This window comes from Dipodomys ordii, unplaced genomic scaffold (assembly GCF_000151885.1).
Source record: "Dipodomys ordii isolate 6190 unplaced genomic scaffold, Dord_2.0 Scaffold19, whole genome shotgun sequence".
NCBI lineage: Eukaryota > Metazoa > Chordata > Mammalia > Rodentia > Heteromyidae > Dipodomys > Dipodomys ordii.
Window position 1 is genome coordinate 10,894,813 of NW_012267235.1, and position 16,158 is coordinate 10,910,970.

The 16,158-nt window shown below is 43.7% G+C and overlaps 1 protein-coding gene across 1 annotated transcript in view; it reads left to right on the forward strand.

Annotated features, from left to right (window-relative positions):
* The window catches only part of Myh10 (myosin, heavy chain 10, non-muscle), a 141,113-nt gene that overhangs the window by 93,694 nt on the left and 31,261 nt on the right, over positions 1–16,158 (forward strand). The window contains exons 17-25 of the mRNA XM_013013115.1: positions 8,631–8,824; positions 8,916–9,037; positions 11,095–11,164; positions 11,251–11,411; positions 12,094–12,202; positions 12,305–12,436; positions 13,274–13,480; positions 15,268–15,405; positions 15,894–16,017. Of these exons, the coding sequence (XP_012868569.1) occupies positions 8,631–8,824; positions 8,916–9,037; positions 11,095–11,164; positions 11,251–11,411; positions 12,094–12,202; positions 12,305–12,436; positions 13,274–13,480; positions 15,268–15,405; positions 15,894–16,017 (1,257 nt within the window). The remainder of the gene's footprint in view (positions 1–8,630; positions 8,825–8,915; positions 9,038–11,094; positions 11,165–11,250; positions 11,412–12,093; positions 12,203–12,304; positions 12,437–13,273; positions 13,481–15,267; positions 15,406–15,893; positions 16,018–16,158) is intronic.

A 16,158-nucleotide genomic window follows, 5' to 3' on the forward strand; every position in this document is an offset into this window, starting at 1 on the left:
TATCCTCTTTTGATTCAGTTTAAATTTACTTTATAAAGAACATTATCCCAATGCGCAGATTTTCTAAACAGTAATGTTTGCATGGGATCTGCCCCGGATTGGCTACTTGTGTAGCCCCATTTCAGAGTTTTACTTGTGATGTCAAATGTGTCTCACACTAACTAAAGTGTTTGTGTATTTGCTCTTCTGTCCTGTTTTTACTGTTTCTCTGCTTTAGAGATTCAGAATATTCAGAGAGCTTCTTTCTATGACAGTGTTTCTGGTCTTCATGAGCCACCAGGTGAATGTACACAGCCTGTAGGTCCTCCAATCCAGAAGGGACTTAAGGCCACAGGACAAACTTGGGGGGCTGGGGAGGGCAAGGCCCACTGGGAGGGGAGGGTGTTGGTTTGTGGGGTTTTGTTCTCATTTTGCTCATAGGCCTGCATGAACCTCTCATTTCATGCTCCATTTTATTATACTTCAAGGCAACTGTTGGGGTGCATAAACAATCCAATTGCTACTGCCTACACATCGCTTCTTATGTTATGCACAGCACTTAGAGCATTGCATAGTAAAAGGTATGCCACTACCTTTTCCAATAGTGTCATTTTGATACACAGTCCTTCAAGGAAATTTGTTCCAAGTTGATCTGCTAAATGACATCTCCTCTGTTTACAAATCACCTTTAAATTTTCAATCCTTAAGGAATGCCAAGGAGTTGTTTTCTCTTTGAGTCACTACCACTTTGTGAACAAATAATGATGTCTTTATCTCAGGCATGTTGGTGTCATCCTTATGCCTGTGCTTAGACCCGGGATGCTTGTCTGGCTGTGGAGCTAGAACCCAAAGATGTTTTCAAGGCTTGATAGGTGCAACTTGAGGCTAAGACAGGCGTGTTGCTCGAATTTATACTTTGGACTTGAAATTGAGTTCAAGATGTGTCCGTTTTGTGGTCTGAACCATCAGTACTGTTTTAAAAATGCCTCCTAACTGGCAGAGGACCCATAAAAGCCCAATCAGCTGGATCCCGGTGGCTCACGCCTGTAATCTTAGACTCAGGAGGCTGAGATCTGAGGATCGCAGTTCAAAGCCAGCCCAGGCAGGAGTGTCCACCAATTAACCACCAGAAAACCAAAAGTGGCACTGTGGCTCAAGTGGTAGAGCACTGACCTTGAGCTGAAAAGCTGAGGGACAGCATCCAAGCCCAGAGTTCAGGCCCTACAACCAACCAAAAAAAAAAAAAAAATCCCAATCAATATAAGACAAAAACATCCAGCTTTCCAGTTGTTCGGTGAAATTGGAACAGAAAGTCAAATTATGAATTTTGGAACATGATAATGGTGAGATCTAAAGCCATCTCAAAAGTTAATTTACAGATTACTAAAAGATGGTGCCTATTATGCAAGATTCCTGCCCTCAATTCTTATACTCTAAAAGAAGTGGATTGCAAGCAGGGAGTGGAAGGGGAAAGGAGATTATGCAAAGCAAATTGAAGCTAGAATGAAAATATCACAGAACTCTAAAGGAAGAAACCTTTTCACTCTGCTTTTTGGCCTTGGGAGCACTGGAAAGGGGAAAGGGTAGACAGGCCAAATTAGGCTAGGACTGCCTAGGACTTGTGCTTTGTCAGAAGGTTAGTGTTTGATTTTTTGGAATTCTCCATTCGTTAGATGAATATTAATAGTGTCTGCTTTTGGATTTCTAATCTTATAGAATTCCAGAGTGTGAGTTCTCTCTCTCTCTCTCTCTCTCTCTCTCTCTCTCTCCTTCCCTCTCCCTCTCCCTCTCTCTCTTTCTTGCTTTCATCCTGGGGCCTGAACGAGTGCTGTCCCTGAGCTTTTTTTACTCAAGATTGGCACTCTACCACTTGAGCTACAGACCTACTTTCAGCATTTTGCTAGGTAACTGGAGATAAGAGTCTCACAGACCTTCCTGCCCAGGTTTAATTCAAACTAAGATCCTTAGATCTCAGCCTCCTAAGTAGCTAGGATTACAGGCTCAAGCCACTAGCACTCCACTGAATATGAGTTATTTGAGAGCAGAGTCAGGGCCTGTTGGTGCTCTTGTTTCCCCCAACCTCTGGCACAAGCGAGGCACACCATGAATGAGTCATAGAGTGAGAAAATGGTTGGATGGGTAGGTAGGTCGGTAGGCAGCGGTCCCACTCCCAAGTTTCACACGCAGCAGCTTCCCTCCACCAGGACCCTTCCATCCCCTGAAGCACAGATCTCTTTCCTGTGGGCCTGTGACCTTTGGGTACACAAAGTGTTGTTCTGTGCATGATCCAGTAGAGAGCTCCTCTTAGATGGTTTCATTCCTATAAACAGTCCAGGAGTAGGCTTACTCACTACACCACATTCGCACTGTGGCCCTGGTTCTGTCTCTCTAAATAAAGTAGCCTTTGGTTGTGTTCTTGACTGAACCAGGTATCAAGAGTCTCATTCTCCATTTCCCCTCAGACACCCATCGATCTACCATGACTAAATATGGTCCTTGAAACTAGGCCTACTCATTCTTTAGCAAAAAACTTTGTTCAGTATGCATTTGTGTGTTCAAGAGTTTCCAGGGAAATGTTAAAAATGTAAGAATGGAAACAGGACATTGGTGTTTTCAGTGTGTTCTCAGAAAGCAGTGAATGAAGGAGTTTCTGGGGATCCAAATAGTGATTGCCTATGATAATGCTGAGCGATGGTGGCGCTGAAAAGTGAGCATCACACAAAGCTCATGTGGACCCTGGTCATGCGTCATGTAAAGCACTGAAAGCTAAGGATAAAAAAGTGCTTGTGGTAATGAGAAGTTTCCAAAAGCTTGGAACGATGCATGCAAGGGAGAAAGGGGAAAAGGGGATTCCTAGCTTTCCAATTTGACATGCCACAGGTTTCCAATTGAACTCAAGAACTTCCTTCCATTTATATTTGAAAATATCAACTTTGATGGACAAAAGATTTGGTTGTGGCAGTGTGTTCCACTTTATATCTTGACTCTTACTGATAGAAACTAGGAGAAATAGCATTTGGGGACCACAGCTGGGCTTGCTGAGGTGGAGGGGGACAGTGGCTCTTGGCACTCAGGGAGTGGCTCAGGAGCCTGCACCTGGTACATGGGAGAGTTGCTGTTGCTGTGGCCCTGCACACAGCTGCTGCAGCTGTTGGGAGGATGAGAGCAGAAACACTCAGTACATGTCTATGTCCTGCAAGTCCACTTTTATTTATAGGGTGCCCAGGCCCAGCTGATAAATAGTCATGGGCTGTGTGTGCATTGCAGTCATGGAGGGAGCGGGAAAGGAAGGGGGGGAGGGGTTCCAAAAGAGAAGAGGAAGAGATGCAATACTCAAATTCAACTTAAGACTTAAGGGCTTGGGGTAAGAAAATGTGCTTTCTCCTTAAATCACACGACTCTTGTCAGCCTCTGAACTGCCTGGAACTTTTGTTTAAATTTCCAAATACGCAAAAGCAACTATTGTGACATATTGGTTCCTGCAATGAATTAGGGAATGGTTGTCTATTGAGATTGTATCTAGGAGCTTATAGCATTTAAACTCATTTCCATATCTGTTCTTAACTGTTAGTAGCATAGTAGCATTCTTGTGAAATGGTGTCAACCTGTTGAGGTGCCTGACACAGGCTAGCAGGGTGTGGTATAGTGCTTTAACCATCATTGGTTGGTGGTAAATTAACAATGAAGCCATTTCTTCCTTCTTGGCTTCTAGCTGTTTTAATAAGGTAAATTTCCAGAGATCTGCCTTTAATACTTCAAAAAGTTTAGTAGTTCATGTATTGAGGGCAGGTTTTGAAAGCATAAAAATCTCATGTTCCTCTTCTTTGTCTCTGCAAGAAGGGCCAGTTAAGAATTCTGACACTAGGGGCTGGGAAGTTGGCTCAGTGGTAGAGCGCTTGCCTTGCATGCATGAGGCCCTGGGTTCGATTCCTCAGCACCACATAAGCAGAAAAAGCTGGAAGTGGGGCTGAGGCTCAAGTGGTAAAGCGCTAGCCTACAGCTGAAGAGCTGAGGGACAGCGTCCAGGCCCAGAGTTCAGGCCCCATGACTGACCCCCCCAAAAAAAAAGAATTCTGACACTAAATAGTATGATCCCTTATAATAAAAAAGAAAAGAAAAGAAAACTTTCATGGCAATAACAAGCAAAAAGCCAGAAGTAGAGCTGTGGCTCAAGTGTTAGAGCATCAGCCTTGAGCAAAAAAGCTAAGGGACAGTGCTCAGGCCCTGAGTTCAAGCCCTAGTACTGGCCTAAACAAACAAATATAATTAACTAATTAATAAAAGTTGTCAGTGAAGAATACTTTTAATTCTTTGCCTCTACCCCAGCTTTGTGAGTCTGAGCCTGTGGCAGGGAGACTGAGGCTCAGGAGCCTCATTAGGTCCCAGTGCAGCAGCTCAGCTCACTTCACATTGCTGCTAGATTTTTGTCTCTCCTAGCCTTTCTCTGCTTTCCACTCTACCCATCTCCACAAGAAAATCCTCTTCTCAGGCTGGGAAGGTGGCTCAGTGGTAGAGCACTTGCCTTGCATGCATGAGGCCCTGGGTTCGATTCCTCAGCACCACATAAGCAAAAAGAAAAAAGCCGGAAGTGGCGCTGTGGCTCAAGTGGTAGAGCGCTAGCCTTGAGCTGAAGAGCTGAGGGACAGCACCCAGGCCCAGAGTTCAGGCCCACGACCGGACATTAAAAAAGAAAATCCTCTTCTCAAATGGAACTTTTTCTGAGTTTTTATATTTTTTAATTGAAATCAATATGTCCCAAATCATTTAATGCATTTCCTAAAAGTGTTTCTCTGAAACCATTTTGCTCATTGGTGGAATTTAACTCTGAATTTAAATTTTAAAAAACAACAGAAAGTGCACAGCATTGGGTTTTTTTTTAATCCAAACACTTGGTTTTGGATTGCCCTTACTAAAATTAAAGTTGAAGAGCACATTCATGATTACAATTTTTGATTATTTAGACGGTGCAGCCTATGGAGCTTCAGAACAGCCTGACTTCGCACAAAGCCAGTAAAATTGGGCGCCTACAAATCAAACATGGCACTCTTGTTCTTTTTGTTCTGTGATAATTTGTTTGGTCACCTTTTGGTTCCTCCAGTGGATCTTTATTAAAGAGCTACTGTGTGCCAGGTGCTGTGCTCCAGCCCTGGGAGGTGGTGATCATCAGAGCTGGTGATGAGGATGAGAAGGACCCCAGAAACAGCTCCCAGGGCCTGAGTGATGGGATGCTAGGAGGGGTCCAGTGGAACAGAAAAGATGCTCAGGGTTTGAATACTGGGATTTGAACCCCAGGGAAGGCATTGGCCTCTTTAGTATTCATTGTAGGCGGAGTGGGGATCAGAGCCTTAGAAGACTTCCAGAAGTATTTAGGCAAAGGAGTGAAGGCTTACAAGTGATGAAGGGTTTGCCAGTCTGCCTGAAGGGGGCAGGCAAAGGGAAATGGCTGGACTGTGTGTCTTTTAGAAATGGCTATTCATCATTATACTGAGACACAGGTATGTGTGGCAGCAGGGGCAGGAGGTGAAATGAGGTTAAGGCCAGAGGAAGGGCTCAAACTAGGGCAGTGGCTAGGCAGGGACGGAGCAAACACATTTAGAAGTTTGACTTATCCAGCTTGAGAGAAAGCTGAGCTTGAGAGAGGAATTGAAGTTACTCTTGGCTTCTGGTTAGAGTGACCAGAAGGCCCAGGCAGGGGGCAGAGGGAGAGAGTAGGCGCTACCCTTATTGGCAACTGTCTTCCTTTTCAAGCTCCTCCTCCCCGACTGGGCCCAGACCCTATCTCTTCTTGTTCTCGCTTTTGGTAGCTCACCAGGTCTGTAAATTTAAATGTGATCTGTAAGTTGACAGCCCCCAAATTCTCAGTCCTTCTCAGGCATCTCTTCTTAGCCGTAGACTGCAGCATTCAGCTTGTCTCAGTGTCTGTCCCCACTTTGCCTCACAGGCCCCCCCACACTCACCCAAGCCCATTTCCCTCCTTGTCTTACCCATGATCTCACCCTCCAGCCACTCCATTGTTCAAGCCAGAATCCTAGGAATGATTCTGGCCTTCTTCCTAAATCTTAAGCAATTTTAAAAGCTAGTGGATCCACCCTTGAATCTCCTCTGTCCTTCTCCTCTGTGATCCCCTTCTGTTTACTCTGTGATACTCTCTGGGTGCATTCTGCCATCATCTCTTGAGGAGCCTGGCCTTGTCACTCATGTCCTTCTTGCCCCCTACCCCATCTCCCACTTGTGCTGCTGCCACTGACTGGCATTAGGGAAATCATCAATAACACTTAACCAAAAAATTTTCTTTTAGCATCCTGTTCTTTCAGTGCATTTCTGCTACTTGTAATGTAAATGTATTTCATGTCTACTTCATTTATTCACTACCTTATCTGTGTGGAGCATGTGCTAGGAGCAAGGACTTAAAGTTGAGTGAAAGCCAGCAAGCTGGGCATTTCACAAGAGCATGTAGAGGGCCAAGGCATCTTTATGACTTGCTGGTGGGAGAGAATCGTGGATTTCGTGACTGGTGCTGGGTAGTTATGTATATGTAGAGTTCTGAGATCTCTTGGCTCGGAAGTCAAAAGACCAGTGTCTGTGCTGGTATCTTGACATATTCCAGAAAGAGTTCAAATGAGTTGAACTTGGGTCCCAAGAATGTACCATGATATATAGGAAAAGTGGGAGAGAAGTCACCACGGATTGTGAGATTGAAGGAACTAGAGGCAGATAGGGTACCAGAGAAGTTGAGGTTCATTTAAAAAGTTGGTTGTGGAAAGAGGTTTTAGAATACTGCAATGAATAAATAAATAAATGAACCAACCAACCCCTGTTGGAGGCGCAGCTCAGCTGGTAGAACATCAGCCAGTGAGCAAAAGGGTCAGGTATGGAGTTTGAGTCCCACTCGCAGACCTAATAAGAAAGTAAAGAAATCGAATTCTGTAGCAATGGTCAAAAGATGAACCAAGTGAAATGAACCCTGGTGGCTTAGCAGTAAGTGAGCATGGCCTGTGATGGTACTGAGCAGGAAGGAGGAGGTGAGCAAGAGGCCAGTGTCTGCACAGTGGGAGAGAGTGGGGAAGATGTGGAGTATGTGAACCACTCTAAAAAAGAAAATGGCTCTGGCAGAGTGACTCCAATGGTAGAGCACCTACCTAACATGTACCAGGCCTTGTGTTCAAACCATAGTATTACTGAAAGAATCTGGGACCAAGAAGGCTAAAAGAGAAATGGGTGGATGCAGGATCAAGGGAAATGCGTTGCTCATAGGAAGTACCAGTTTTTGCTGGGATGAGTGACAAGGGAAAATTTGAAGCCTCAGGAAAGATGGTAGACAGACTCGAGTGCCAAAACCAGAAGAGTAACTTTGACACTCCACGCTTGAGTCTGGAGGCTCCTCACTGGAAGCATCGTTTGCATGTGTGGATCTGGAAGCTACATGGCTCTTCTTTGTTCTTCTCTAACCTTCATTCCAGACCTGCCTAACCTGAATAGGTATCTTACCTCTCGAGGTCACGGCTTTCTCTTCTGCAAAAACCCCAATGGAGAGTCTACACACAAAGCCCTTCACTCAGTGCCAGGTCCCCCACATGCTTCTGTCATGAGAATCAAATGAGTTTCAGCAGTGTGTTGCATTCATTTAAGCTTTTTCAATGAGAGCATGCGCACATTATGCACTAACGGTGCTGGTTGCTGGTGCACTGTTTGTAATCTCCTTGTTAGAAGTGTTATGTCTATGTTGAACATGTAAAAATATCAGCTGCTTGACTAATGGGATGTCTGAGAGGTTTAACCATTGTCCATATAGGAAAATTAAGCGTTGCTACTTTTCATGCATTTTTGTCCTTGAATATGTGCTTTTATGTATGTGCTGATAAGAAGGCTTGAACACAGGGCCTTGGAATTGTCTCTTAGCTTTTTCACTCAAGGCTGGTGCTTTAACATTGAGCCACAGTTCTACTTCCAACTTTTTGGTGATTAATTGGAGACAATAGTCTCACAGACATTTCTACCTGGGCTAACTTTAAACCAAGATCCTCAGATCTCAGCCCTCCTGAGTAGCTAGGATTACAGGCATGAGCCACCAGCGCCCAACTAATGTGTGTGCTTTTGAGACAGATAGCTGAAATTTCCACATTGTTCAAAATCAAACTGATGCACTTTAAATCTCCCTACATTTGTTCCTAAAACTCAATTGACTTTTTCTTCTTAAACTCTAAAGACTAACCAGAGATAACTGAGCATATTATTGATCAGATTTCTTCAGTGACATATTTTTGTGCATATTTTGAGTCAATTCCTATTTGGAGACATCTCATAGTATCTGTTTGTGTATCAATAATGCCAGCCAGCAATCTTCCATGTACCAAATAACTGCAGACCTCCGGGGCAGAATGTTAGCACAGTGGATTCTGAACGTAGCTCGACAGAGGGCACCTGCAGATGTGGGGTGTTGGGGCTCACAGCACGGCGATCTCCTGCCATATAAGTGTGTGGCTGTTAGTTCACGGCTTGTGCAGTGAGTGTGTAGATATGCGGACTGCCTTACCTATATGGCTCCTCTTATCATTTGTTCACAAAGCTTGTGCTGCGCACTCTCACTGTTTTCCCTGTCTTTGGAAGAGTCACACTGGCTCACACTCCTTTCCCTTGTTTCTTCTCTACAGTGGATCGTATTGTGGGTCTGGATCAGGTCACTGGAATGACTGAGACAGCTTTTGGCTCCGCATATAAAACCAAGAAGGGCATGTTTCGGACCGTTGGGCAACTCTACAAGGAGTCCCTCACCAAGCTGATGGCAACTCTCCGGAACACCAACCCCAACTTCGTTCGCTGCATCATTCCCAATCACGAGAAGCGGGTATGTGTGAGCCACACAGACACTAGCGTTGAACGCTGATGGAGGTCATGTTACGAAGATTAAACTAGAGCACTGTTGTTTGCTTGATCAGGCTGGAAAACTGGACCCACACCTTGTGCTGGATCAGCTGCGTTGTAACGGCGTCCTAGAAGGAATCAGGATCTGCCGCCAAGGTTTCCCCAACCGGATAGTATTCCAGGAATTCAGACAGAGGTAGTGCTCACTTTCACTGTCTTCCTGAGTGTATCAGCGCTTGTCCTAATGTGAAGGAAAAGGATGATGTGATGAGGAAGCGTTTTCCCTCCTCCCCAGAAGGTCCAGTTTCATTGGTAGCAAAGGGATGATCCTTTCTACCATTACTATTAGTGGGAAAATTGGGAGCCTGCTGTTGAGAAAGGCATCCTGTTAGGAACTGCTGGACTGCTGCAGAAAGCTCAGCTTCAGAGGTTGAAGTGAGGTGGCAGCCAACCACAGCAAGCTAGAAACCAACTCTACTCCCTCATAGCCTTCTACCTGAAATTCACACAGCTGTTATTAAACAGGTTTTTTTTAAATAGATGAGTAATATGTATCCCTTTTAAGAAAGTTTACAAATCTAAGAGAAGTCAAAAATGAATTAAAATCCTCCAGGGCCAGGTACCAGTAGCTCACTCCAATAATCCCCCCTACTCAGAGGCTGAGACATGGAGCAAACTAGTATGAGGCCAGCCTGGGCAGAAAATGTAGCCTCCTAAATAAGCAGCAAAAAGCAAGGCTGAGGGGCATGGCTTAAGTGGTAGAGCACCAGCTAACCAAGTACAAGACTCTGCATTCAAACCCCACTACCTCCAGAAAAGAAAATAAAACCACAATATAATGGAAGTGAAACAATATAATGGGAGTGATTCCCAAAAACATTTTGGATATTTCTTTCTTTCCTTCTTCAGTAAATCTTTGTCTATTTATGAATTTGTCTGTTTATGAATTTTTCTCTGGTATACATTATGTATACACACAGTGACAGTCCTTTAACTAGAATAGAGAAGGGAATAGGATAGATTAGAAAATAACTAAGAATCAACAAAACAGGAAGAGATTGACTCGTATATAATGGAAATTGATACAAACATGGTAGTAAATAGATACTTTTAGTTTTTGTTTGATAATTTTCCTAAGATCATTTGGTTGTTTTTTTTCCCTTTTTGTTTTCTTCAAAATTCTCCAAATTATGATATATGATACGTTTGTTGGCCCATGAAATAAATTAGGGCTTCCAAGCCACAGAAGGGCCTATTCCTTTCCCTCACTATTCCAGAAAGAAACAGGAATGGGCTCCAAGGAGAACCCCACCCAGTGAGTACAGGCCCTGAGCTCCACCCCTAGTCCCACCTGTCCCCCCCACCAATGAAAAAGAACCTGAGAAGCTACCATATTGTAAGCCTATGTGCCCTAGCAAAGCCACTGTGATGACTCCACTGGCAGTCCGATAAACACTGGTAGAGTCCCCCTCTTTACTGACAGGAAAAGTGTTCATAATTGGCATCCAGGACACAAAGTTAATAACAAGGATTCATCCTTTAGCCTCTGTCTTTCTGCTAGAATTTTTAACTGAAGGGCAGTCGTACACTGTAGGTACATCCATGGGAGGTATACAGTTGAAAGAACATACATACAAAACCAGTGCTATGCTGCCTGATAGTTTCTGTTCTTGTTAGAAACTGTGGGCATTGCTCTTACAGCATCCACTATGACTTAAAGTATGAATTCTTTGCATCTTAAAGATGTAAACACCGCCAGGTGCCAGTGGCTCACACCCATAATCCTAGCTACTCAGGAGGCTGAGATCTGAGAATCACAGTTCAAAGCCATCCTGGGCAGGAAAGTCTGTGAGACTCTTATCTCCAATTAACCACCAAAAAATCAGAAGTGAATCTATGGCTCAAGTGGTAGAAAACTAGACGTGAGCAAAAAAGCTCAGCGACACCCAGGCCCTCATTCAATCCCTAGGAGACACACACACACACACACACACACACATATACACACACACACTAGGAGACACACACACACACACAGTGTACCTCCACAGCAAAGGGCTTGCCTGTTTGGCCTGGGCTAGGCACCATGTTCCATCTAGCATCATAGCAAAAAAAAAGAATCTCAAATGTCACCAATTCCCAGTTCTTTCTTTGTTCTTCATACTACCTATCATTTTTTGCCAGCTAAACAAAATTCACAGTAAATAAATATGTTCACAGATTTCTCTAATTCTCCTTGGAATCTTTTTACAGATATGAGATCCTAACTCCAAATGCTATTCCTAAAGGTTTTATGGATGGTAAACAGGCCTGTGAACGAATGGTAAGCTTTTCTTGATTTTTCTGGCTTGTCAACTGTCAGCATAATCTGTCCTAAGCAAAAAATAAATAAGACTCTTTCTCTCTTAGATCCGAGCTTTAGAACTGGATCCAAACTTGTATAGAATTGGGCAGAGCAAGATATTTTTCAGAGCTGGAGTTTTGGCACACTTGGAAGAAGAAAGAGATTTGAAAATCACGGACATCATTATCTTCTTCCAGGCTGTCTGCAGGGGTTACCTAGCCAGAAAGTAAGTAGCTAATCACCCCAAAGGCTGTGGTACCTCAACAGTTCGTGTGCCAGGGATGGAAGAGTGCAAGGAGCATGCAGCCCAACTCTATGGAAGTTGCATGCTAGGAGGAGAGACAGCCAAGCCATCACATGCATTCTGCCCACCCACATGGTGCAGTAGGGAAACACACAGGGACCAAGATGTAAGCCAAAGAGAGGTAGGCATTCTGATTCCACTGCAGTCCTGGAGAACCCTTTTTTGAGGCCAACCCTCAAGGATAAAAAGCTAAACAACTCTCTAAAGGGCACAAGGAGTGCTAAGCACCAGAAAAGAAATCTCTTTCTTTCCTCCTGTTTTTATTGCCTGAGGAAAATGTAAGATGCATTCAGATCTAGCATTGCACCCATGCATGCATGCGAGCATACACACACATATTTGTGGGGGTGGAAGGTGAGTGGCAGAGAAGAAGGTGTGGGATGCATCTAAGATGAAGGGTCGGCAGTCGGTGACAGATGTTTTAGGTGGGCTGTCCAGGCCAGCAAGTTGGATAGCTTTGGGGTGGACTGTCACATATTCTTACATATTACTCCTTGAGGACCGCCCCCCCCCCCGCCCACCCCATTAGCCATAGAAGAGTGTGGCTTCTTCTGAATAGTTAGAACCTGTTTGTCCTCACACAGTGTTTCTTCCTGTTCTTCAGGGCCTTTGCCAAGAAGCAGCAACAACTTAGTGCCTTAAAGGTCTTACAGAGGAACTGTGCCGCATACCTGAAGCTGCGGCACTGGCAGTGGTGGCGGGTCTTCACAAAGGTGCGTGGGGCAGAGGAGTTGCTAAATCTCCTTCACGTAGCAGGGTTCAAGCAGTAATAGTCCCCAAGAGAGAAATGTAATGGTGGTTTCATTTGGTCACAGGTAAAGCCTCTCCTACAAGTGACTCGCCAGGAGGAAGAACTTCAGGCCAAAGATGAGGAACTGCTGAAAGTGAAGGAGAAGCAGACGAAGGTTGAAGGGGAACTTGAGGAGATGGAGAGGAAGCACCAACAGGTGTGTGCTCACCTTCTGCCTCATACTTCCCTGGGTCGGCTGGGATGGCCGTGGAGAGCAGCTGACACATTCCTGTCCCTACCTTAGCATGCTGCTTTATGGAAGGTGTTCTTGTTCCTTTCCAAAGCCTATACACTTGCAGAACAGAGTTAACGGATTAAGTTTGCCTCACACTTTATTCAGCTTTACTTAAAACCCTACAGCTTTGCCCTTCTCATTCTTCACATACACAGATGGTCCTGTTTGCCATCAAGCTTGTGCTTTAACACCTGTGTTAGATGCAGCTCCCAGCGCTGTCACCTTCCCATGACTGCTTCTTAGGTGAAACAGAGAGAAGAAAAAGGATGAGACGATTGGCGTCAAAGCCTCCCCTTTTCTCTAGTGACAGGGTTCTTGGATCTGTGTCTCTGTGCAGGCAAGTCCTGTTCATGGAGAAAGCAGAGGCTTAAGAAGTATTTGTGGATAACAATAACAGAACTGTAGTGTTCAAGCCAAAAAATATTCATGAGAAAAGCCTAGAATATCACTTGATATTAGATATTTTTAGTCACCATGGATTTTATAACATGAATAATATTCTGCTCCTCTGTCATTTTGTAATTTTAACAGAACTGTGATTGTTTAAATTCTGTACTATTAAGAATGTGTGAGGTAACAGGAACAACTGGAAATGTTTCTATCTAACTGATTTTACTTCAGCCAAGAGGATATTTGAAAGTTTGGCTCCTGGTGTTTTTGACTCCCAGTTTCTTTGGTGAGCTGCTGAGCACTGCTGCTGAATAGATCAGGTGCATGCACTGAGTAAGTCATGGTACAGACCCTGTGTTGTGCTTGCAGCTTTTGGAAGAGAAGAATATCCTTGCAGAACAACTCCAAGCAGAGACTGAGCTCTTCGTTGAAGCAGAGGAGATGAGAGCAAGACTAGCTGCAAAAAAGCAGGAGCTGGAGGAGATTCTGCACGACCTAGAGTCCAGGGTGGAAGAAGAAGAAGAAAGAAATCAGATTCTCCAGAACGAAAAGAAAAAAATGCAAGCACATATTCAGGTATCAAGCAGTTCTCTGTGGGAACAGTAGCTGGAAGAAGTAAAAGCTGCGTGCTTGGATTCTTGACCGTTGAAAAGCAAAGAAGTTTACTTTCATTTGCGGATTTTTCTTTCCCTAACATAGACATATTACTTTGAATAGGAATCTCTTTGTTTTCTGATGTGACATCTTACAGTGTGCCATGTAAAGATATTCAAAGTCAAAACGCTCTTTGGGGCTGTAGCGTTGTGGAGAGGACCTAAGGTTCTTTATGTTGTCAGAAATGGTTCTGCTACTGTGTTCATTAGATAAGCATCTACTAAATGGCTAGATTCATAAGCAATGCTCAGCACTATAATAGGACAAAATAGCTCTTCCCTGGTAATTTCTGAATACAAGCTGAAGTCCCATGAAGCACAATTATATACAGAACCAAACACCCAGACAAATGATGTTGACAGTGGGTATTTTGCTGCATCCCAGGACACGCCCACAGCCGCGTCTCTTGTTCCCCTCTCCCACCCTCAGTATCTGGTGCCAGCATGTGCCCCAGTAGACCATGGGTCTCGTGCCAAATTTTCCTTTCCAAAATTTCCTCCGGGAATATTTCTCCCTCAGTGCTTCCCTCACCCCATAGTTCCTCTTTATGATGCATAGACAGTTCAGCCATTGTGCAAATATCAAATAACTCATGCAGTGTATGGCTATACACTTAGCTTTATTCTATTTTTCAACACAGACAGCTTTCAAGTATCCTATAATAGGTTAGCAGACTAGCACAAAACTGTAAAAAGCATATACTCCCAACAATTCTAGTCTAGGACCAAAGGTTGACTAGTGGATACAACTCTGTTCACTAATTTTATTTCTCATATACAGTAATGTAGGGTCTGAAATAAAGATAAGTATGTTAAGGCATGGACGGTGGCTCACATATGTATTTCTAAGTACTCAGGAGGCTGAGATCTGAGAGTCATGGTTTGAAGCCAGCCCATACAGGAAAGTCCATGAGACTCATCTCCAATTAACCACCAAAAATCTCAAGTGAAAGAGTGCTACCGTTGAGCAAAAAAGCTCAGGAACGCACCCGGCCCCAGTACCTGTTTGGCTGAACAGATATAGTTGTATTGAACTATATTACATACATGATTGATATGTTACTATGTTCATATTCCTATTCTTATATTTACATATTACTATATTCCTGTCTTGCTAATTATTGCAAAATATGAATTTCAATTACTATGTGATATACCATTTTATAAATGTACCAACACTTAATTACCAAGCCCTTCTACCATGAATGTACCACAGTCATGGTTACTTAGTTTTACAAATAACATTTCACTGTAGGTCTTTTTATACAGACTACAGCTGATAATGTCCTAAAACTGCATTTAAAAGAAATGCCTCTATTTTTCACATGGTAAATCCCAGCTACTTGGGAAATAGAAACAGGAAGATCCCATGTTCAAGTCCAGCCCTGGCAACTTCTCAAGACCCTATCTCAAAAAGAAAATACAAAACAAAAGTTCTGGGGGCATGGCTCAAGTGGTAGAGTACCTGCCAAGCAAAGCCCTAGATTCAAGCCCCACTACCACCCAAAAAAAAAAAAAGCCTATTTTCAAAGCTACACTTTGCCATGTTGGGTGTTGACCTAGCTTATACTTGAACTTGTAAAAACGTGGCAGTGTCTATCTCCTATTTTTCAAACACCATTTGAAAATGAGAATGGGTATGTCGTTTTAATATCCTCCTGTGCACTCTTGATGGTGAAGGAAGTGGGTGGCCATGATTTCCTCTTCCAGGACCTAGAAGAACAGCTGGATGAGGAAGAAGGAGCTCGGCAGAAACTGCAGCTGGAGAAAGTGACGGCAGAGGCCAAAATCAAGAAGATGGAAGAGGAGATTCTCCTTCTCGAGGATCAGAATTCCAAATTTATCAAAGTAAGGAGCCTTTTCCATAAGATGCTCCTCTTAGAATCTATGTCTATACACCCACTGATGCTAGGATTTTAGGCTCATTTACTTAATTTTCTCCACATGTCTCCACTTAGCTAGATTTTGAAAGATACAGACACTTCAGCTATCCTTTTTCTAAACTTCAAATGATGGATACAAGGGAGTTATTATTTAATGTATCCATCTTAAGTGTCCAGTGCTTCTTGATCAGAGTTGTCCCTCACTTTAGCTTTTATAATCTACCAGATACCACTATAGTCTTGTAGGCTTTTGACTTGTGCTAGCTCTCGTTCACCCAGCACTGATGTGGGCTCTGAGCAGACCCAAGGCGGAACCCACAGCCTCGTGAGCCCTGCTGCTATGGAAGCGTGCGGTCCATTGCAGGAGCTGTGCCACTGTTGCTCACTTTCCTCAAAGAAAGCTACTGCTGAGTAATCTCAACCCCAAACTCAGTTGAATTGTTTCCTATCCAGGAAAAGAAACTCATGGAAGATCGCATTGCTGAATGCTCCTCTCAGCTGGCTGAAGAGGAAGAAAAAGCTAAAAACTTGGCCAAAATCAGGAATAAGCAAGAAGTAATGATCTCCGATTTAGAAGGTTCGTGTCTGGGGCTAGAGGAATTTAGGACAAGGATGTGAATGGTGAGATTTTACACTATTTAGAACAAAGAAGTACTGGAATACTAGGAGCCTTTGGAGTTGGACTCTCTCTCTCTTTGTCTCTCTCTCTCTGTCTCTC